Raw genomic sequence first — 22,696 nt, 5'->3', positions numbered from 1 at the left:
TTTCAAATTAGATCCGGTTTTGTGTTCTCCTCCCTTTGCATACACATCATTAATACAGGGAGTAATGCTTAAGTAAACGTGCACTCTTTTGCGTGACAAGACGTGTCGTGGCTTACAGGCGGGTGTTTTTACAGTGAGAGTTGACCATGTGGTCAGATGAGGTATATACAGTAAAACAAACCTCAGCTGTGCTCCACATGCAAACCAGAATCATCATAGCTATAGAAACAGCTATATTTGAAGAAAAAAAAAGTCTGAGTAGGCTTAAAAAAACTTTTTTTTTAAGAATTTTAGATTTGCGTTTATTTGATGCAAAATACAACAAAGCAGTAATATTGTGAAATGTTTTTACTATTTAAAATAACTGCTTTCTATTTGAATATATTTTAAAATGTAATTTATTCCTGTGAATTTTCAGCATCATCACTCTGGTCTTCAGTGTCACATGATCCTTCAGAAATCATTCATCATTTTTAATCAATTTGCTGTTCAAGAAACATTTTTAGTATTATTATCAATATTTAAAAGATTAGTTTATGAATAGATAGATGCAAATATCAGCATTTATCTGAAATAAAAATAATTTGTAACCTTATACCACTCATAAGCTTGAAGTCAGTAGAAGAAATTAGGAAGAAATTACAGAAATGAATACTTTTATTTAGCAAGGATGCTTTAAAATGACCAAAAGTGATGATAAAGACATTTATATTGTTACAAAAAGTTCTATTTCCGATAAATGTGTCCTTCTAAACTTTCTGTTCATCAAAGAAACAAAATCTACTCAGCTGTTTTCAACATAATAATAATAATAATAATAATAATAATAATAATAATAATAATAATAATAATGAATGTATTTTGAGCAGCAAATCAGAATATTAGAATGATTTCTGAAGAATCATGTGACTGGAGTAATGATGATAAAAAATCAGATTTGAAATCACAGGAATAAATTACATTTTAAAATGTATTCAAATAGTAAAAATATTTAAATAGTAAAAATATTTTACTGTTTTTTTGCTGTACTTTGAATCAAATAAATGCATGACTGCTGAGCAGAAGAGACTTTAAAAACATATTTTTCTTTTTTTTTTTTCTCTGGACATAGAACAGTATTATTTAATAGTGCCACCTGCTGCATACTTCATATCATAAACAGAATAAAATATATGCACTCCAGCTACAGTACTGAAAGGATGAGTGAATCCTTAAAATCATATCATAATTTCATGATGTGCATGTTGCTTAAGGGTCTCAGTGGTGTGCTTTCTGACATTTAGAAATTATTTATTAGGCTTTTCCAGAATAGCATACATGACTGAGAGCATAAAATGTATGGTGACATGAAGCAATACATTTGAATAAAATAAAAATAAAAATAAATATACATACATTTATATTTATAAATGTTAAACAGTGACATTTTTTTCTTTATTAATAATTGTGCGTTTTACATATTCACAGTTTGGACCAATAGGATTCACTGTGGGCGTGGCTACCCAGCGCGACGCGACTGAAATAAAAACGAAGCGACCAGCGAAATGTACTTTGACGCTGATGCTTAAATTGTGTTTGTCACTTTGAGTGGATGAACAAACAGTGGGAACATCCGTAACACAGAAGATTAGAGTCTTATAAGAGAACATAACCTCTGAACATATTAATAAAAACCTGTGTATGTGCAAAGGAAAGTGTAACCGAGTCAAAAGCACAAGACAGATGGTGCGATTTGTTGCGGGATGGTTTGGGGGCAGGGAGGGTATTTGCTGGTGTATAATCCGCTCTGATGTCACTGTATGCCGAAGGAGGGGTCTGAGATCCGCCGCTGCGCTCGCTTAATCCCAGTGTGTTGATAAGAACAACCGACGAAGATGAAGGCAAGCCGAAGAGCTCTTCTTCATCGCTTGTTTTCATAACAGGTACGTATAACGGATGATACTGTAAACAGCTGATTTGGTGCGGCTATATGTCGTGTTTCAGCGGCGGTGGTAGATCGCACAGGAGCTGCACCTGCTGGATGAATTCACTGGGGAAGGATGTGTTTGCCACAGCGCAGGCCCGTTACGTTACAAAATAACACGCTTTTAACTTTTATTACAGAGGGAAAGTTTCCAAATGACACCGGTAAATCATATGTTGGTGTTTTATTGTGTGTTTAGTTGAAAATATCACTAGTTTTTTATGTTAGAGGCGCCGAAATGTCCAGATGGTTAGCGGTATCCACCTGTACGTGACTGCAGCAGTGAATAAATACATGGACAATCGTGACATTTCGTAATATACAATGAAAGCAATGCGGTTTCATGTTAATGATTTTGGTTTTAGCTTATTTAGGGGTATTTCTCTGATATTAAGATAGATAAGAGACAAAATGTTTGTAGTTCTAATGTAAAAATGCCAAACATAATATATGTTTTTAAACCTATACAGTGAAATAATTATAACAGATTTAACATAATAACATAATATCTAGATATTAATAATAAAAAACGTATTGATGATGTATTTTAAGATACTGCAAACAAAAGACAGGTTGTATTTTACAGTGAGTGAAAGGTTTCCAAAAGCCTTAAACATTTGTTTATATTTTATATTTAAATACTTTTTTTCATTAGTGTATGTGCATTGTGATATTTTGTTTTACATTTAAATTGTTTGATTCATCATTGTAGCATCTTTTATTTTTATGTTTAATTATTAGCTATGGTTGTTGAAAATGCCAGATTTGATGAACTTTAATTCATCATGTTTTTGTATTTTTGAGGTGGTTTAGTCTATTTTAAGGTTTGTGCTTTTAGGTTTTCTTATATTGATATCAGATAATGATATGAACTGTAAAATGTACAGGCACCAAAAGTCGCCCCATAACTGTGCCAAAGTTATAACCATAGCTGTCAGGTGTTTTTTATTTTTATTTTTAACCATAACAGGATTTTACAATTGGAGCAGGATTTGCATTCATTTTTTTAAATGAAATTCATCGTAACCTACTGTGCTTTACTGTACCTGCTGTACGTTAATTGTATTATATTATTGTTTGTAATGTTATTTACGTTAACATTATTAAATTGATATTCTTTGTCGTTTCATACATTGTTATACTAAATAATTATAGAATGTAAAAAGAAATACATTTACCACTTACTGGCACCACTGACAAATTTAATGATTTATTATTATTTTTTCAATTTTTGTTTGTATTAGCATATATTACATTTCCACGTTTTGCCATTAGAAAGTGAGTGAAACCACCTGCCATCAAAACTGCAGAGTGACTCTAATATGCATGCATGCTCTCAGTTGTAAACAATACAAAGAGGCTGCACGGTGAAAGTGAAGATCTCTGTTTAAATAGGGAGGTAAATCCCCTGGCTTTAGGTTTTTATGGGAGGTTTGACAGATGAATCTGCTGAACTCCAGGACTGGTAGAGTATACAGCATGACGGCTGCCCACGGTGAGGCCATCTGTGACAGCGCCACTGCCATAAACCACGTCTCTGCGCAGAAACACAAATGCAATGTGTTACTCTGTCATTATTCAGAGACGTATGAAAGTCACATAGCTTGTTTAGACATTAGGTGCATTTATAGTTTACACTGATATTTTACAGTTTATCTGTTTCCCATATAACATGTTTTCTCACATAGATTGTTGGATGTACTACCTTTGTGATTTTTGGGTGTCATTCAGGCTGTTCAGCAGCTTCTAGATGATGAGCAGTGAGTGGGCGGAGCCATGAGCCATAGGGAGGAGCCAGAGGAGGCAGGTCTCAGAGGTCCTCCCCCTCATCGCAGCAAGCAGCCCAATGGGACTCCTCTAGAGGGAGGGAGACCCAGATGGAGGCCATGCCAGCTGCACAATCCGGATGCAGAAGGCCAAGGCCACCATCATCATCACCATCAACACTATCATCACCAAGCCAACCAGCACACGTCTGGATCTAGCCGAGCTCCACCACGTCACCGTAGGCGGCATGTTCCCGGTCAAGCACAACGCAGGCCGGCTGAGAGCGGAGATACAGAAGCTCGAGCTGGCCAGCAGCCCAAACCGGGGGCGTCAAGACACCATCGAAGTGGAGAGAAACTCCATCAGCACAGATATAGACAACCACACAAAGAAGAAGAAGACGAAGCGGTCAAAACTCCTCCAAAAGAACAAGCTTCAGAGCCATTATCTCCAGAAGATTCCTCTCAAGAACTGCTGACTCCTTCTCCTCAGGATGAGCCAATCACTGATAGACTGGATGGAAACAGTCCAGATCTGTCCCATTCATCTGACACACAGGTTGATCCAGAACCGGAGTCTTCAATGGAACAGTTGGAGGAGAAGGTTCAGTGTGAAGAATCCAATTTGGAATTGGCGAAGGAGAAACAAGAGGAGGACTATTTCAAAGAAGCTCCTGAGCAAGATTACATTCCTCCTAAGATTGCTTCAAAAAGTCGGTCTGAAAGTAAAAGATCCAGTCCGCTAAGAGTAGATGTTCCACCATTTGCCACATCTCCTCATCAGATGATGAGCAAACCTTTTTTCCATTCTCCACGAACCTTCCCTGAGACTCTTCGAAGCTACAACTCAGATCCAAAGTCATACCCTGCTCATTTTAACACTGGTTACGTTCATACAAACAAGGATAAAGGGTTTGAGAGTCCCAGTGTTGAAGACCATCTCCCAGAAAATGAAGATCTCCCAGACTCTAGTCCTGAAGCCTGCACTGATTCTTACCCACAACTAAGTCCAGATTCTCACTCTGAAGAGACTCCAGCAGAATATCAGACAGAATCATACCTAACAGCTCTTGATGGACCTCAAATGTACGAGAGGAACCAGAGCATGTCCACGGATGAGTGTGATCATCATGAAGACATCTGTCAGCTTAGTTCAGTGGGCTCCAGGCTGCACCACTACGATGAACAATCAGGAGATGAGGCAGAAAGCTCAGGGAGAGTCAGAGCTCACGTCAGAAAGGCGTCAAGCTCGACTAGCCTTTCTCAAGAAGTTCATCCCCAAGAGGAGACTTCGGAAACTGCTCAGCTTTCACCTGATTTGCAGGTAGAAGTAGTGGAGAGATCTGACAAGTTGTCCACTCCAGCCCAGGATGAAATAACAGAGTCTGGCAGACATACAGGAGATGCAGTTTCTTTGGCCATCAAGGATATTAAGGAAGCAATCGAGGAGGTGAAAACCAAGACGGTGCGTTCGCCCTACACGCCTGACAAGATCACAGAGCCCGTGTGGGTGATGAGACAGGATGTGAGCCCTGTTGAGGAAAACCATCCTCAGCTACAGCCTCAGATTCACTCGTATCCACAGTCACCATGTCAGCTATCGCAGTCTTCTCCACAGTATGCGGTGAGTGAGTTGTCCGGCGTAATTATTATAATTTCTCATGATGAAGTTCCTGGAACTTTAGTAAGGGATAATCAACGGTTTGACGTGCATTAAAGGATTTTCAATGCACAATGTGAAGTGCATTTAAAATCCTTTAAAGGAGAAGTCCACTTCCAAAACAAAGATTCACATATAATGTACTCACCCCCTTGTGGACATGATGTTCATGTCTTTCTTTCTTCAGTCGTAAAGAAATTATGTTTTTTGAGGAAAACATTTCAGCATTTTTCTCCATATAATGGACTGATATGGTGCCCCGATTTTAAACATTTAAAAATGCATTTTAAATGCGGCTTCAAACGATCCCAAATGCGGTTGTAAACGATCCCAGTCGAGGAAGAAGGGTCTTATCTAGCGAAACGATCTGTGATTTTCATTTAAAAAATACAATTTAAATACTTTTTAATGTCAAACGCTCGTCTTGTCTTACTCTGCCTGGACTGTTTTTTTCCGGTTCATGAAAGTTAGGGTATGTCGAAAAACTCATGTTCTCCCTCAACTTCCGCTGATTATCCCGCTTATTCCATGGTCATTTTCCAAGTTATAGACAAGTTAAAACTAGTATTGCTCTTTGCAGCGCAATATTTAACCAAATGTGTAAAAATAAAAAACGTGGGGAAGCACTGATGACAAGTTTGTGTATAAGCAGCGTAATGCGATCTCCGAACTCTCTCGCTCTCTTTCTGTGTGCACGTTTGTGTGCATCAATTAAAGCTACGCATTAATATAGAACGGTGATTAAACTGACTGTGCATTAAATGGTTTTACTGCATATCTGCCAGCCAATCAGAATCCAGTATTCGGACAGACCATGGAATCATTTCAGATAGGTCACAATTAGACCTATTTGCAGAATGTTGGCAACATTTTTGTAGTTTTATTCTATAAGCATAGACATAAAGTAAATTTCTGTTATGGCAACTCTCTGAGAGTTTAGCATGGTAGATCTGCTGTGCTGCTGGTACAGCAGAGTAAGCTCAGAGATTTGCTACTGCCAATACATCCACAGACATGCTGCTGTGAGCAAGTAAGAAATAGTGCTGCTGCACATATAACATAAACGAAATAACCCACATGTATAACATACACAAAATCACCCTGTAGCAGCTCTAGACAGGTGGAGCTGGGGAAGTGGAGGGTTTTTGAAGTGCACTGCAACTGCTACAGCAAACACTAGCCGAGTATTTGAATGCTGAGCAGCAAGCTCATTGGCTGCTGATGCGAAAGAAACCAATCAGCTGCACCTTGTGAATAATGATGTCATTATATCAAAGTTAGAACTTATCAGACTATGCCATTTAGTTTCATGACAGAACTTTGGATTAGTTTTTGTGGCAAACATTCTAAAGAAGTATTTGATTAACATTTGAATATTTGAATTCTCTACGTCTTTGGGCTTTGAAAGGTCATGGAGTAATTTAAAAATATTTCAGCTGCTAGAAATTGTTTTTCATGAGTGGAGTTGCTGAGTAAATTAGACAAAGCATGTACTTAACAAGTGATTCAAATAATGTATTTACACTAAAAATTTTACTTTTGTGTGGTGATAATGCAGCATTTGATGTCTTTTAATAAAAGTGGTTGCCTTCATTTTTGCAGGCTCCAATTCAAGATGCCGAACTTCCTTTGGGAGCAGAATCTTCTGGAGTCAGCCATCAGGAGCAGGATCTAGATGTCAGTCCCAGTGTACCAAGTGAAGAGGTGATTTAGTGATTTATTATATTTGACTTGCAGTTGACGTTTATGATTTAATCTTTATCCCTATTTCTTACATGTTTACTGTAAATTGTAATAATGATGTGTTTTTGGTTTGCAGACGAGGAGAAATTTGGCCTCTTTCCCTACATATGTTGATGGTGAGTTTAAGAAAACCAGGCTCTTATTATCCTGGTCATATAATTTATTATCCTGCATAATCTTGTAAAATCGTAAGCCATCTTTACATCTATACAAATATTTATTATTTAAATATTATTTAAATGTAAATGTTTAAATATACAGTATGTTTAGGTTTTTAGTTTAATGTAAATCTCACATTCTCACAAAGCTTGTCAAAAATGATATAGGCATAGTATCTATTAATATTAATAAATAGTATTTTAATTTTTATTTTATATACTGTATAAATGTAATGTAAGTAGTTTTTATATTATATCTGAATATATGCCTAATGTTTTTTAGGACTATTATGATTCATAAGTATTCATGAGGAATGTATTTTTTTTTGTTATTATGTCTCATAAGGAATTTATTATCCTGCATTATCTTTCTTATGTAAGATTGTAATCTATCTTTACAACTATAAAAATGTATTTAAATTTATTTGAAGGTATAACTATAAAAATATGTGTAAATTTGTCTCACAAAGCCTGTCAAAATATATCCACCCCAAAATGAAATGAAAACAAATACATATTATTTTAAATACTATTTTAAATATTATTTACATGCTATAAATAGAATTTTTCTATATATATATTTTTATATATATATAATTTTTATACATATTTATATATGTATAAATATGTACTGTTTTTAAATAATATTATATTTTATCCTAATATGTGCATATTCAAGGGAACATGTGCTTGTCATGAAAATGTATCATATATTATACACATTTTACACATTAAACACACTTTCTCTTGAATTCTCATGACCATTATGCAAAAATTAATTAATGAATTAATAAATATATGTTCTATAAGCATTCCTTCAATGGTAAAAAAAAACAATATATATATATATACAATATATTCGTTGTTTTTGAATGGAAGCCCATTTCCACCACTAAATAAAATATTGTGACTTTTCATCTCAGAATTCTGACTTTTTTTCAGAATTGTGAGTGATAAAGTCAGAATTGCGAGACATAAACTTGCAATTCTAAGAAAAAAGTCAGAGTTGTGAGTTTATATCTCGCAGTTCTTTATTTCTCAGAATTGCTACTTTGTCTCACACTTCTGACTTTATAACTTTATAGTATAGAGTTCATATAGAAATTTTGAGTTTGTATCTCGCAATTCTGACTTTATAATTTGCAATTTTAAGTTTATATCTCGCAGTTCTGACTTTAACCTGCAATTTTGAGTTTATATCATACAATTCTGACTTTATAACCTGCAATTTTTACTTTATTTCTCAGAATTGAGTTCACATCTTGCAATTCTGACTTTATAACTCGCAATTGTAAGTTAATATGAAATTCTGACTTTATTGCTCAGTTTTATTTTATATTGCAATTTTGAGTTTATGTAACTAAATTCTAACCTCATAACTCACAATCGCTAGTTCATATTATAACTCACAATTTTGATTTTATGACGCAATTCTGTTTATTTCTCGCAATTCTGACTTCATAACTCACAGTTGTGAGTTTATATCGAAATTTATATATATTATATATATATACAATATATTCGTTGTTTTTGAATGGAAGCCCATTTCCACCACTGAATAAAATATTGTGACTTTTAATCTCAGAATTCTGACTTTTTTTCAGAATTGTGAGTGATAAAGTCAGAATTGCGAGACATAAAGCAATTCTGAGAAATAAAGTCAGACATTTTCGTCACAATTCTGAGAAAAAAAGTTGGTTTTGAGACGTAAACTCGCAATTCTAAAAAAAGTCAGAGTTGTGAGTTTATATCTCGCAGTTCTTTATTTCTCAGAATTGCTACTTTGTCTCACACTTCTGACTTTATAACTTTATAGTATAGAGTTTATATAGAAATTTTGAGTTTGTATCTCGCAATTCTGACTTTATAATTTGCAATTTTGAGTTTATATCTCACAGTTCTGACTTTAACCTGCAATTTTGAGTTTATATCATACAATTCTGACTTTATAACTTGCAATTTTAAGTTTAAATCTCGCAATTCTGACTTTATAACTCACAATTTTGAGTTTATATAGAAATTTTAAATTTGTATCTCGCAATTATGACTTTATAACTTGCAATTTTTTGTTTATATCTCGCTATTCTGACTTTATAACCTGCAATTTTTACTTTATTTCTCAGAATTGAGTTCACATTTTGCAATTCTGACTTTATAACTCGCAATTGTAAGTTAATATGCAATTCTGACTTTATTGCTCAGTTTTATTTTATATCGCAATTTTGAGTTTATGTAACTCAATTCTGACCTCATAACTCACAATTGCTAGTTCATATTATAACTCACAATTTTGATTTTATGTCGCATTTCTAAGTTTATTTCTCGCAATTCTGACTTCATAACTCACAATTGTGAGTTTATATCGAAATTTTGAGTTTATATCTCGCAATCATGACTTTATAACTCGCAATTTTGTGTTTATATCACGCAATTCTAACTTTATAACTCGCACTTGCAAGTTTATATCACGCATGTGATAAAATGTAAGTTTATATGAATGTGAGTTTATATCTCACAATTCTGTGAAATAAAGTCAGAACTGCATGATATAAATTCACAATTACCTTTTTTTCTATGGCGGAAACATAGTTTTGCCTTTTTCCTGATTAAAAAAGTAATAACAATAATTTATATATATTTATATATTTATATTGATACCAGAATTGAGATTTTATTTGCTGTGAGAATAAGAATTACAAACACAAAAACGAAACATTCAGAAGCATTCCATTGATTTGCATCCTAAAAATAATACACAATAACAGGTTGTGTTTATGGTCTGCCTGTTTCCACAGTTCCTGGCCCGTGTGACCCTGAGGATTTGATTGACGGCATCATATTTGCCGCAAACTACCTGGGTTCCACCCAGCTGCTGTCAGAGAGGACGCCCACAAAGAGCGCCCGCATGCAGCAGGCCCAGGAGGCCATGAGCCGCGTCCGGGTGAGGAACATATCCGTATATATAGACCGGGGGCGCCCCGCTGGAGTTTCCTCTGGTGTACCAATTATTTGATGTCCCTGTCTGTTCTGGTTTACAGCGTGCTCAAACGTGTACACACCAATACCTCACTCAGTCAGTAACATCACGATTCATCTGCGGTTATGTGAGGTTGCGGATGAAAAACATGTCACAAATATCTCTGGATATCTAGCATCCATGTGCTAACAAACAAATATGAGTGACAGTTAGTTGATTGTGAGAGTCAGTTTTTGTCTCTGGGGCCGCTGATGTCATTCTGATCACAGACGAAATTTTGATAGTGTTTCCCACAAACCTTCAGCCTATCACTATACCAACATCCCACCCACCCCGTCCCCCTTCAGCCAAACGATCCTGTTTTATGTCATCTGGGCGTGTCCATCATCTCCAAACCAATCGTGGTGCCTCTGAGACGCCCACCATGCCCTTTTATGTTTGTAGGCTTTATTTGACCGTTCTCTGTTTTTATTTGTCCCCTGTCGAGCAGACAGCCCAGACACAGGCCAAAATCAGAAATAAGGTACGCTGTTTGTTCCTGTATACGTGCGGATCTGCAGTGTTATGTACTTTTTGTTGTTGTTTTGTCTTGTATGCGTTGTTAGACGACTACAAGGAGCAAGGAATTGAAATCTAACAGCATCTTTGATGCTGAACACTTCTACGGGAGACTAGAGAGTGGTGTATATGATGCAGGAATTGATGTGCTATTTTAAGAGTAATAACTGTTTGTCTTTCTCTACAGTATCAGCAGGGCAGTGAGAGTGGGCCGCCGGCCAGCACAGAAGTGGACCTCTTTATATCGACGCAGAGGATCAAAGTGCTCAGCGCTTACACGCAGGTGCACAGCACTCTTTGAATCACTTTCATGCTTGTCTCACTTTGAATTTGCTGTTTAAAAATACATGAGAGACGAGCTTCACATATCTTGTCACTGTAGACGCAGTCTGGATATTCTGGCCAAGAACTGCCCGCTTAGTCTGACCGACATGTGAAGCGATTGCATGTTTTTTTACATTTCAGTTTTCATTTTAAGATTTCTGAACTAAAATTTATTTTGATATTTTTATTGGAGAATTAAGTCAAAAATAATGGGGTGATACTATGTCCTGATATCATAATGAAGAAAATTTGAAATGGGAAAAGAAATTTGATTGAAAGAATTAAATTTTAATCATTATTGGAAATGCCATTTAAAATGTGATGTATTTTATCTGATGTATCTTCACATACACAAACATGTTTTGTTTTTAAGGTTTTTTTTTTTTTTGGACTATTAGGAATTTTTTAAGACTGTTATGACAAGTACATTTTTCTACTATTATGATAACCATTATGCAAAAAATAAAGGAATTGATGAATTGTTATTATTATTAATATTTTAATTTGTTTTAATATTATATATATTTTTTTGTAATTGTAAAATGTATTTTTACAATATTAGCCTATTTCTGATTTAAACTTTAAAACTTGCAATTTTAAGTTTATATCTCGCAATTCTGATATTATAACTCGCAATTTTTAATTCATATCGCAATTTTGAGTTTATATCATGCAATTTTGACTTTTTAACTCACAATTTTGAGTTTGTATCACACAATTCTGACTTTATAACTTGTATTCTGAGAAATAAAGTCAGAACTGCATGATATAATTTTTTTTTCCCAAATCTGTGGTGGAAAGGGGCTTTAATTTTTACAATAAATTAATTTAAAATTAAAATTGTTTAGCCTATTTCTGATTTAAATTTTATATATACTTTTATCAATAAATATGAAACATGAGATTACTATAAGAATGAGAATTACAATCAAACACAAAAGTAAAACAAAAAATAAATAAATTTTTCCCCATATCTGCCAGTTTATTCAAAAATACATTACAAGTACAAGCATATAATGACATACCTCTTCTAATATGAGCATGTTTTTAATTTCAAAACTACAATTTATTTAGAAATTTCTATTGGAGAATTGTTAAAAAATGTCAGGGTGATAAAATGTCTTGACATCTTAATGAAGAAAAGAAATTTGATTAAAAGAGTTGAATTCTTTAGAAGAAAACCTTAGGAGTTTAGCATAATCTTTTATTAGTTATAAATCAAACACTGCTTCACTTGTGAATTTTTTTATATATACATTGACTGCCAAGTCATGTGATTCAACAAACATGCAGAAAAATATAAAACAGGAAGTGATGTCATAGAGAGCGACCCCTGCAGATCATCATGAATGTGTTGTAAAATATCACAGAATTTGACCTTTTCATGACAAGACAAGGTTTGTTCATGCTATAAAATATCATATGGTGCAACCGCCCCAAAGAGATTGTATTTATAAATTAATAATTCATGATTTTTATGAATAAAAAACACTTATTATGTTTAGAATTTTAATTAAAAACAATATTTCTAAATGACTGACATTTTTCATGAGCATATGAAGCCAAGATGAATCCAGAGAGCACATTTCTAAGAACTCGGCATGTGTTTTATACTAGATTTTTCTTTTTATTTGTTGTGGACTCTCACTTTGACCGAAATATTCAGTTTCAGGAATAACCTTCAATCATTTTGATCAAATGTTTGGCACTTCAAAATCCAAACAATCTATCAGTTTATTCAAATCTATCATAATGAAGAAAAGAAATTTGATTAAAAGAGTTGAATTCTTTAGAAGAAAACCTTAGTAGTTTAGCATAATCTTTTATTATTTATAAATCAAACACTGCTTCACTTGTTAATTTTTTATATATATCAACTGACTGCCAAGTCATGTGATTCAACAAACATGCAGAAAATAATATAAAACAGGAAGTGATGTCATAGAGAGCGACCCCTGCAGATCATCATGAATGTGTTGTAAAATATCACAGAATTTGGCCTTTTCATGACAAGGCCAGGTTTGCTATAATATGTCATATGGTGCAACTGCCCCAAATTATAGTATTTATAAATGAATAATTCATAATTGTTTCTGTGAAAAAAAAAAAAAAAAAAAAAAAAACTTGCTAAAACAATTTTTTCTAAATTATTGGTTTTAAAAAAAAACCCAAATGAAGCCAAGATGAATACAGAGAACAAATCAAATGTTTGGCAAACTGACCGTCTCTATTTTGGCAGGACACCATGATGGACCATCCGCTGAGGACCATCTCGTACATCGCTGACATCGGGAACATGGTTGTGCTGATGGCTCGCAGGAAGATGATTCGCTCTCAGAGCGCACAGGAGAACTTAGACTCCGCAGAGACGCAGCACACGAACCCAGCGCGGGACGACCACCGCCAGTACAGGATGATCTGCCATGTGTTTGAGTCAGAAGATGTATGTGTATGCACCGTCAGACTGTGCGCTTCATGCAAGAATGCAAATTCTTGATGTTTCTTGTATTTCCGCCATTGTTTCTCTCTGCCAGGCTCAGCTGATTGCTCAGTCCATCGGTCAGGCCTTCAGCGTCGCGTATCAAGAGTTTTTGAGAGCCAACGGCATTGATCCAGAGGACCTGAGCCAGAGAGAATACAGCGACCTGCTCAACACTCAGGACATGTACAACGACGACCTCATTCACTTCTCCAAGTCTGAAAACTGCAGAGATGTAAGTTGACCAGTGACAGTATTTCAGTAGTTCATTTTTTCCAATTAGTTTTTTTCCATTGGCCATATTTACAAAATGTGGGTTACAAATTTGATCAGCATATTTGTGTTTGCGCTGAGGGGAGCTTCAAAGGTATCACAGACATATCTCATGAATCCTTTTTATAAAGTGTAGAGAGAGTGTAAATAAGAGATTGATTGTGCAGTGTAGAGATCTTTGTTGATTATAATGGAACTATGTGAGACTGCGATGAACTAAGATGAGTGACAGATTTTAATGATTTTTAAGGGAGTTTGTAAATGAGAGATTGATTTAATACAACAGTTAACAGTTACAGATGAGCTGCTGCACATCTCAATTCAAACACAGCAGTTTATTTTATGAATGAACGTGCATTTTTAAACGAATCTAGAGAGTCAATGATTCAATTTCCCATTCATAAAGACAGTCACTTGCTTTATTCCTGAAGGAATCAGCTGTTTGAGCGAATCAAATGAATGAATGATTCAATAATTAAATCATTGACTTGCCGCCACCTACTGTCAGTTTTAGTTTCATTTTTAAAGTATCTTTTCAGTTATTTAAATCATTTAGTATTTCTATATTCAAAATTTTACATTTAAAACATTAATCTCATCATGAATTTATGAATTTGACTGCACTCATGCCATCTGTGAGCCTCATTAAACATATGAAAATACACCTACAATGCATTTTGTGTTGTTCTGTGCCACCTCTGTAGTACTAATTAATTTTGTTAGTACTGATTTCATTTGATTGGTAACTTATTCTTTTTCTACTTGTTCTTATTCTGTTGTTTTAATTAAAAAAGCTTATAAAATACAATAAAAAAATTGACACATGAGATGACATACTTTTGATAAAGTTAGAAAAAAGCCCATTACAAAAGTAATAACAAAATTCCCCTTTAAATCACTTTAAGGAGTCAAATTTCATCTAATGGGAAGGCTTATTTTTTTTTATCAGATTTTTTGATTATTGATTAGAAGGTGCTCCTAAAATTTTGACTATGCTCCTAAATTGTTTAAGTTAAGAGCACAAGTGCTCCTAAAAAGAAAAGTAAGCGTAGAGCCCTGGAAGTCCACAATGCAATATTTATTGAGATAAATACAAATGAATTTAGAAAAAAGTTAGTGAACTGACGTACCTGAACTTTAAAGGGGACTCAACCCTTTTTTATTAGTGATATACTGTCTCTGTCTAAATTACATTCACACTGGTGTTTTAGGAAGCCAAACAATTTAGAATATGATAATAATAATAATAATAATAACAACAATTTTATATTATTGTAATTATTTTGACAGTAATAACCATATATTGTAAAACAATTGCACTGTAAAATAAATGAATACTTCATAGGTATATTATTTTGTGTCAAAACATAATGGCCCAAAACAAAACTTTAAAGACCTTTTATGTTAGAATAAGAAGTTTAAATATATTTTAAAAGTGACACTTTTTGGCCAGAAGACCTGTCGTTTCATACATCATGTGATCACGGTGATATCAAGCCAAACCCTACAACTACATTGTTTTAACCCTGTTTGAAGATCATATGCTTTGAAATTTGAAATTCATATATTTAAATTCATTAAGAATTAATAACTGGGGGGATTTTGGTAATACCAGTCAATTTTGGTGTGATTCTTATTAAATCATAAACATAAAATCATTCCAGTTCATTAATAGTGATGGGAATAACGGCGTTATAAATAAACAACATTACTAACAACATTATTTTTTTCAGTAACGAGTAATCAAACGAATTACTGTTTCCCCAATTTAAGCATAATAAGAGAAAAACATACCTTGGTTGAAAAGTGGTAAAAATATGTGGTAAAAAATGTCACTGTTTCAAATATGATACTAGGAATATCAAACCATTGTTGTTGTTGTTTTTTTGTTATATAAAAATGTTATACATTTTTAAAAAATTATATATATTTTTTAAAATATGTATTTATTTATTTGTTTGTTTATTTATTTTATTTACATTTTTATAAAAATATAGGTAGAATTGGACTGAATTGGACCAGTGGTAACAGTGACACAATTTGGTTGATATTCCAAAGAAAAAAAACATTTTTAAAGTAGAAGGATTGCTTCTATTTTGCCATGCACACTAACGGAGCTAAAACTATTAAATAATACAACTTTTACCTGTAGTTATGGGGACACAATTGGGACACAAATCGGACACAAAGGGCTTTATAATAACTTTATCATCTTCTATACATCCTTCAGCAATCGTAGTACCATCAGTAAATAAAATCACTGCTAAAATACATTTGAAGCAGTATTGTGCTTCAGTATTTCGGATGTATTTGTGTGTTTGTGTCAGGTGTACATAGAGAAGCAGAAAGGTGAGATTCTGGGTGTGGTGATCGTGGAGTCCGGGTGGGGCTCCATCCTTCCCACAGTCATCATCGCCAGCCTGATGCACGGCGGACCCGCCGCTAAGTCCGGAAGACTCAACATCGGCGATCAGATCATGACCGTCAACGGCACCAGTCTGGTGGGACTGCCGCTCTCCACATGCCAGAGCATCATTAAAGTAGGACTTATTTCTTTTACTATGTTTCACATTTCTGATCTTTTTATTATATCTGCAAATACAGCAGCCTTTAGCTTAAAGGAGAAGTCCATTTCCAAAAAATTGTTACTGAAAATTAAAGAACTTAACTGAAATAAAATCTTAAAAACATAAACTTATTTCATCTAGTTGCCAGAGCAACTTTTCTCATTTTAATTTCATTTAACTTAAAGGAGAAGTTCACTTCCAAAACAAAGATTCACATATAATGTACTCACCCCCTTGTCATCCAAGATGTTCATGTCTTTCTTTCTTCAGTCGTAAAGAATTATGTTTTTTGAGGAAAACATTTCAGCATTTTTCTCCATATAATGGACTGATATGGTGCCCTGATTTTGAACGTCCAAAATGCAGCTTTAAATGATCCCAAATGCGGTTGTAAACAATCCCAGCTGAAGAATAATGGTCTTCTCTAGCATAACGATTGGTTATTTTCATAAAAATAATAGTTTTTAATGTCAAATGTCAAACGCTTGTCTTGTCTTGCTCTGCTTCAACTGTCCTGTTCATGACAGTTAGTGTATGTGGAAAAACTCCCATCTCATGTTCTCCCTCAACTTCAAAATCGTCCTATATCACTATTTTACCTTTTTTGTTAAGGGTGTTTGATCTTCTTTGCATGTTCACTTTGCAAAGACTGTGTCGGTACTTCTGCAGTGATGTAGGATGATTTTGAAATGATTTTTGAAGTTGAGAGACAAAATACGATTGGAGTTTTTTGACATACCCTAACTGTCTTGAGCCAGAGTACACAGAGTTTAGGCAGAGCAAGACAAGACGAGCGTTTGAGATTAAAAAGTATTGAAATTTTATACGTATTTAAATTTAATATAACCGATTTGAAACTCGGGGCACCATATCAGTCCATTATATGGAGAAAAATGCTGAAATGTTTTCCTCAAAAAACATAATTTCTTTACGACTAAAGAAAGAAAGACATGAACATCTTGGATGACAAGGGGGTGAGTAAATTATTTGTGAATCTTTAAAGGAGAAGCTCACTTTCAGAACAAAAATGTACAGATAACTCTGTTGTCATGCAAGATGTATTTCTTTCTGCAGTCGTAAAGAAATTATGGTTTTGAGGAAAACATTTCAGGATTTTTCTCCATATAGTGGACTTCTATGGTGCCCTGAGTTTGAACTTCCAAAATGCAGTTTAAATGCAGCTTCAAAGGCTCTAAATGATCCCAGCTGAGGAATAAGGGTCTTATCTAGTGAAACGATTGGTCATTTTCTAAAAAAAAATAATTTATTTACTTTTTAACCTCAAATGCTCGTCTTGTCTAGCTCTGCCATGCCCATGTGTACTAGTTAGGGTATGTCGAAAAACTCCCGTCTTATTTTCTCCTCCAACTTCAAAATCATCCTACATTGCTGTTTTACCTTTTTTTGTAAAGGGCGTTTGACCTTGACATCTTTGCATGTTTATTTTGTAAACACTGGGTCGGTACTTCTGCAGCAATGTAGGATGATTTTGAAGTTGGAGGACAAAATGAGATGGGAGTTTTTCGACATACCCTAACTGTATTGACCCGGATTACACAGAGCTAGACAAGACAAGCATTTGAAAATGACAGATCATTTTGCTAGTTAAAACCCTTATTCCTTGGCTGGGATCATTTAGAGCCCTTTGAAGCTGCATTTAAACTGCATTTGGACGTTCAAACTCCCAGACACCATTGAAGTCCATTATATGGAGATAATTCATGAAATGTTTTCCTCAAAAAACATATTTACTTCACGACTGAAGAATCTTGGATGACAACGGGGTGAGTACATTATCTGTAATTTTATGTTTTGCAAGTGAACTTCTCCTTTAAGCTTTAGCAATTTTGACATTTTTTCAAAAAGAGTTTGATGTTAGAATGTTGCTAAGCTAATGACTCTGTACTCTAATAATCAAAAAATACAAAGCACACACAAGTTGTGTAAAATAATCATTTTTAGCAAGCTCAATTTGAATTTACTATAATGTGGATAATTTTTTTCATTTACAGTAGGTTGGTGTGGATTCTGGGATTGTTTTTTGTTTTTCACAAATGCTATCTGTTGTAATGCAGGGGCTGAAGGCTCAATCCAGGATCAAGATGAACATCGTCAGGTGTCCTCCTGTGACCATGGTGCTCATTCGACGACCAGACCTGCGCTATCAACTGGGATTCAGTGTGCAGAATGGCATTGTGGGTATTCACATTAATACATCAAAAATGTGTTGTTAGTTTCTGTGATGACAGAGCTTCTGACAGAGTTTGTGTTTTGTTCAGATCTGTAGTCTGATGCGAGGGGGCATCGCAGAGAGAGGAGGCGTCCGCGTCGGCCACCGCATCATCGAGATCAACGGTCAGAGCGTGGTGGCCACACCTCACGAAAAGATCGTTCATATCCTGTCAAACGCTGTGGGAGAGGTAAACTACCTAAAAACTGCTCGTTTGGTGAATCAGTCATTCATGTGTTTCAAATAAATAAACTAGATGAAAAAAATGTGTATCACTCAATCAGAAAAAATGTCAATAATTTTGCGATTAATGAACATCATGTAATTAATTAGATTAAAAATTTTAATCGACTGACAGCCCTAGTAAAAATATTTAGTCAAATACTTCTTATTACTGTTTTTGAATCAGTTTTATAAATGAAAGAATTTTTAGCTTCATTCGATTATACAAATGTACTTCCACCCTAATTGAGATCATGATTTTATTACTTTATTATTTGATTTTGGACAGTTTCACCTCTAAACTCTGATTGGATGAGCCACGATGAACACTTATCTGTGACTCCATATACATATAAATGTGGATATTACATATACGGTTTAGTTCGCTATGTTGCTTGTCAACTGTAAATTATTAATGAACTGTATAGCAAAGACTGCTTTGATTATTAATAGTTTTATTCCACATTGATTGGCTTTTACCACATTGCTATTACTGCCATTTTAGTACATTTAGTACGGTACAGCACCTGAGGCTTTGTGTTATAGTGATTTTACCACAGACAACAAGGTTTTATATAACTAAAAATATATTTGTGACCCTGGACCACAAAACCAGTCGTAAGTAGCACAGGTATATTTGTAGCAATAGCCAAAAATACATTGTATGGGTTAAAAGGATTGATTTTTCTTTTATGCCAAAAATCACTAGGATGTTAAGCAAAGATCATGTTCCATTAAGATATTTTGTAAATTTCCTACCGTAAATATATCACATCTTCATTTTTGATCAGTAATATGCATTGCTGAGAACTTCATTTGGACAACTTTAAAGGCAATTTTCTTAATATTTTGATTTATTTATTTTTTTTGCACCCTTAGTTTCCAGATTTTAAAATAGTTGTATCTCAGCCAAATATTGTCCTAACAAACCATATATAAATAGAAAGCTTATTTTTTCAGCTTTCAGATGATGTAGAAATCACAGTTTAAAAAAATGTACCCTTATGACTAGTTCTGTGGTCCAGGGTGACGTTTTTGCTTCATTGAGACACTTTTTGTTTTTATTCATATTTTGAATAATTTTTATTAGTATATATATTTTCCGTTTTAATTTTAGTTAAATTTTTAGTATTTTTTTTCTTAATGTCTATATAGTTTTTATTCATTTTTACTTCAGTTTTAATTTTCCCTGCCAAAAAAACCCAAAACAAAAACAAACAAAAAAAACGCTAAACCCAGATATGCTAGCTGGTTTCAGCGGGTCAAACTGGTCACATATAATGTACTCACCCCCTTGTCATCCAAGATGTTCATGTCTTTCTTCTTCAGTTGTAAAGAAATTATGTTTTTGAGGGAAATATATACATATAATGCACTGATATGGTGCCCCGATTTTTAACTTCAAAAATGCAGTTTACATGTGGCTTCAAACGATCCCAAGTGTGGTTGTAAATGATCCCAGCCGAGGAAGAAGGGTCTTATCAAGCGAAACGATCGCTTATTTTCATAAAAATAATACAATTTATATACTTTTAATGTCACACTCGTCTTGTCTTACTCTGCCTGGACTGTTTTTGTTCCAGTTCATGTCAGGGTATGTAGAAAAACTCCCATCTCATGTTCTCCCTCAATTTCGATTTACCTTTTTTGTTAAGGGTGTTTGATCTTCTTTGCATGTTCACTTTGTAAAGACTGTGTCTGTACTTCTGCAGTGATGTAGGGTGATTTTGAATTGATTTTTGAAGTTGAGGGAGAAAATACGATTGGAGTTTTTCAACATACACTAACTGTCTTGAACCAGAATAAACAGAGTTCAGGGAGAGAAAGACAAGACGAGTGTTTGAGATTAAAAAATATTTAAATAGTATTTTTTTTTTAATGAAAATAACTGATTGTTTCGGTAGATAAGACCTTTTTTCCTCAGCTGAGATAATTTACAACCACATTTGGGATCATTTGAAGCCACATTTAATCGGCATTTTGAAAGTTCAAAATCGGGGCACCATATCAGTCCATTATATGGAGAAAAATGCTGAAATGTTTTCCTCAAAAAACATAAGAAGAGAGAAAGACATGAACATCTTGCATGACAATGGGGTGAGTAAATTATATGTGAATCTTTGTTTTGGAAGTGAACTTCTCCTTTAAGTTAAATGAAATTAAAACGAGAAAAGTTGCTCTGGCAACTAGATGAAATAAGTTAATGTTTTAAGATTTTATTTCAGTTAAGTTCTTTAATTTCCAGTAACAATTTTTTTTTATGATTTCAGGACAGAATAGTTTTTTCTTTGTGTTTTACAAGAGTTTGACGTTGACGTCTGTTCACATAGATGTGTGAAAACAACTAAAAAAACGCTGTATTATTCATTCCAGTCCAGCAGTTGGCGACGTCACTTTGTAAAGAAAACCTACACGCCTGCACACAAACCTAACTTGTGAATGTTGTCACAAAATTACATTTTCACTAATGGTACCATTCAAAAACGTGCACCTTGAGACCTGTTTTCAAAAGTTTGCATTTTTAGGCCCTCAAAACCATTGTTGTGTAAATGAATGGCCAGTTCATTAACATTTTAAACGTTCACTTAGTTAACTATAATTAACCAAGCTGTTTACACCTTTGATGACAGCATGATGCTGAGCTAATGGCTTAATACTCTTGAAAACTGATGCACACATGAAAGGTGGATATTGTAATGACTGCTTTGTTTTTTATCAGATCCATATGAAGACTATGCCTGCAGCCATGTACCGCCTGCTCACGGCCCAGGAACAACCCGTCTACATCTGACACTCTGCAGGGCTACGACACCACATCACCTCCACACATGACATGAGCTGATCCAGAGTTATTATTTATTGAAAGATTAATATAACTGTTTACAGATTTATTTAACTGGATGTATGTATTTATTTATTATTCCACTAGTGCATAAACCAAACCATTCCAGCACCATGTGACCTGCCTTAATCTCTCTGGTCTGACGGATCTCTGAACGCCTGCTATCATTCCACCGGCATTAGTACCAAAGAGAAATGAACGGAGATCGATCACGTGCCCGACACATGACTGGACCTAAACTATCACAGAGATCAATGGCACTGAGCACAGAAATACAGGAACATTGTAATCTAAAAGTTACTGACACAGATCTGGTGTATGAGCTGTACTGTCATCAATCAACTCAAAGTAAAGGAATCAATGAACTAAATATTTACGTTGGCTTGGTTTCAGTTGTGCATTTTTTATAGAACACATTTATATATGTTTTGATAGGTGGTTAAGTTTCGACTCAAGGTCTAAAGTGAAGTTAATCTGTTCTTAAAGGGGGCATCAGATGCAAAACTCACTTTTACATGTTGTTTAACCCTAAATGTGTGTTGGTGGTGTGTGTACACAACCACCCTATAATGATAAGTAATGTCCCCTTTTTTAAATCAAGCCATTCTCAGCTTCTTGTCTGTGTGACGTCACAAAACCTCAGGCCACTCCCACGATAGTTGATTGACATGGCTGTCTTACCTTAGACCCGCCCTGATGAGCTGAGTGAGCTGAGAACAGTCCGACCGCCATTGTATCGACTCCGGTGCAGGGGAAGACAAGAATGTCTCAGATTGAGCGACTGAGGTGTTTTATTGTTAAATATAATAATGAACATAAGTCGTCATTTACTCCCGACATCTGAGCCTCCGAAGATGCAGGGGATTAACGTTACTTTAGTTTTAGAAGGAAATGCACTCGGCGATCTACGTAAACTGCGTCTATGTTCACGCAA

General features: G+C 34.6%; 1 protein-coding gene across 1 annotated transcript; it reads left to right on the top strand.

Annotated features, from left to right (window-relative positions):
* The first annotated feature begins 1,757 nt into the window (after positions 1 to 1,757).
* On the top strand, positions 1,758 to 22,138 carry apba1b (amyloid beta (A4) precursor protein-binding, family A, member 1b). The gene is made up of 12 exons (XM_051120836.1): positions 1,758 to 1,922; positions 3,695 to 5,353; positions 6,992 to 7,093; positions 7,209 to 7,248; positions 10,086 to 10,231; positions 11,013 to 11,108; positions 13,389 to 13,592; positions 13,684 to 13,863; positions 16,229 to 16,441; positions 18,544 to 18,663; positions 18,748 to 18,888; positions 21,640 to 22,138. Exons 2-12 carry the CDS (start codon positions 3,740 to 3,742, stop codon positions 21,709 to 21,711), a joined length of 2,928 nt encoding a protein of 975 aa, XP_050976793.1. The 5' UTR covers positions 1,758 to 1,922; positions 3,695 to 3,739; the 3' UTR covers positions 21,712 to 22,138.
* Positions 22,139 to 22,696: the final 558 nt, after the last annotated feature.

This window comes from Labeo rohita, chromosome 10, assembly GCF_022985175.1.
Source record: "Labeo rohita strain BAU-BD-2019 chromosome 10, IGBB_LRoh.1.0, whole genome shotgun sequence".
NCBI classification, from domain to species: Eukaryota; Metazoa; Chordata; class Actinopteri; order Cypriniformes; family Cyprinidae; genus Labeo; species Labeo rohita.
Note: the sequence above shows the minus strand (reverse complement) of the source record. Positions and strands in the feature narration are given on the sequence as shown.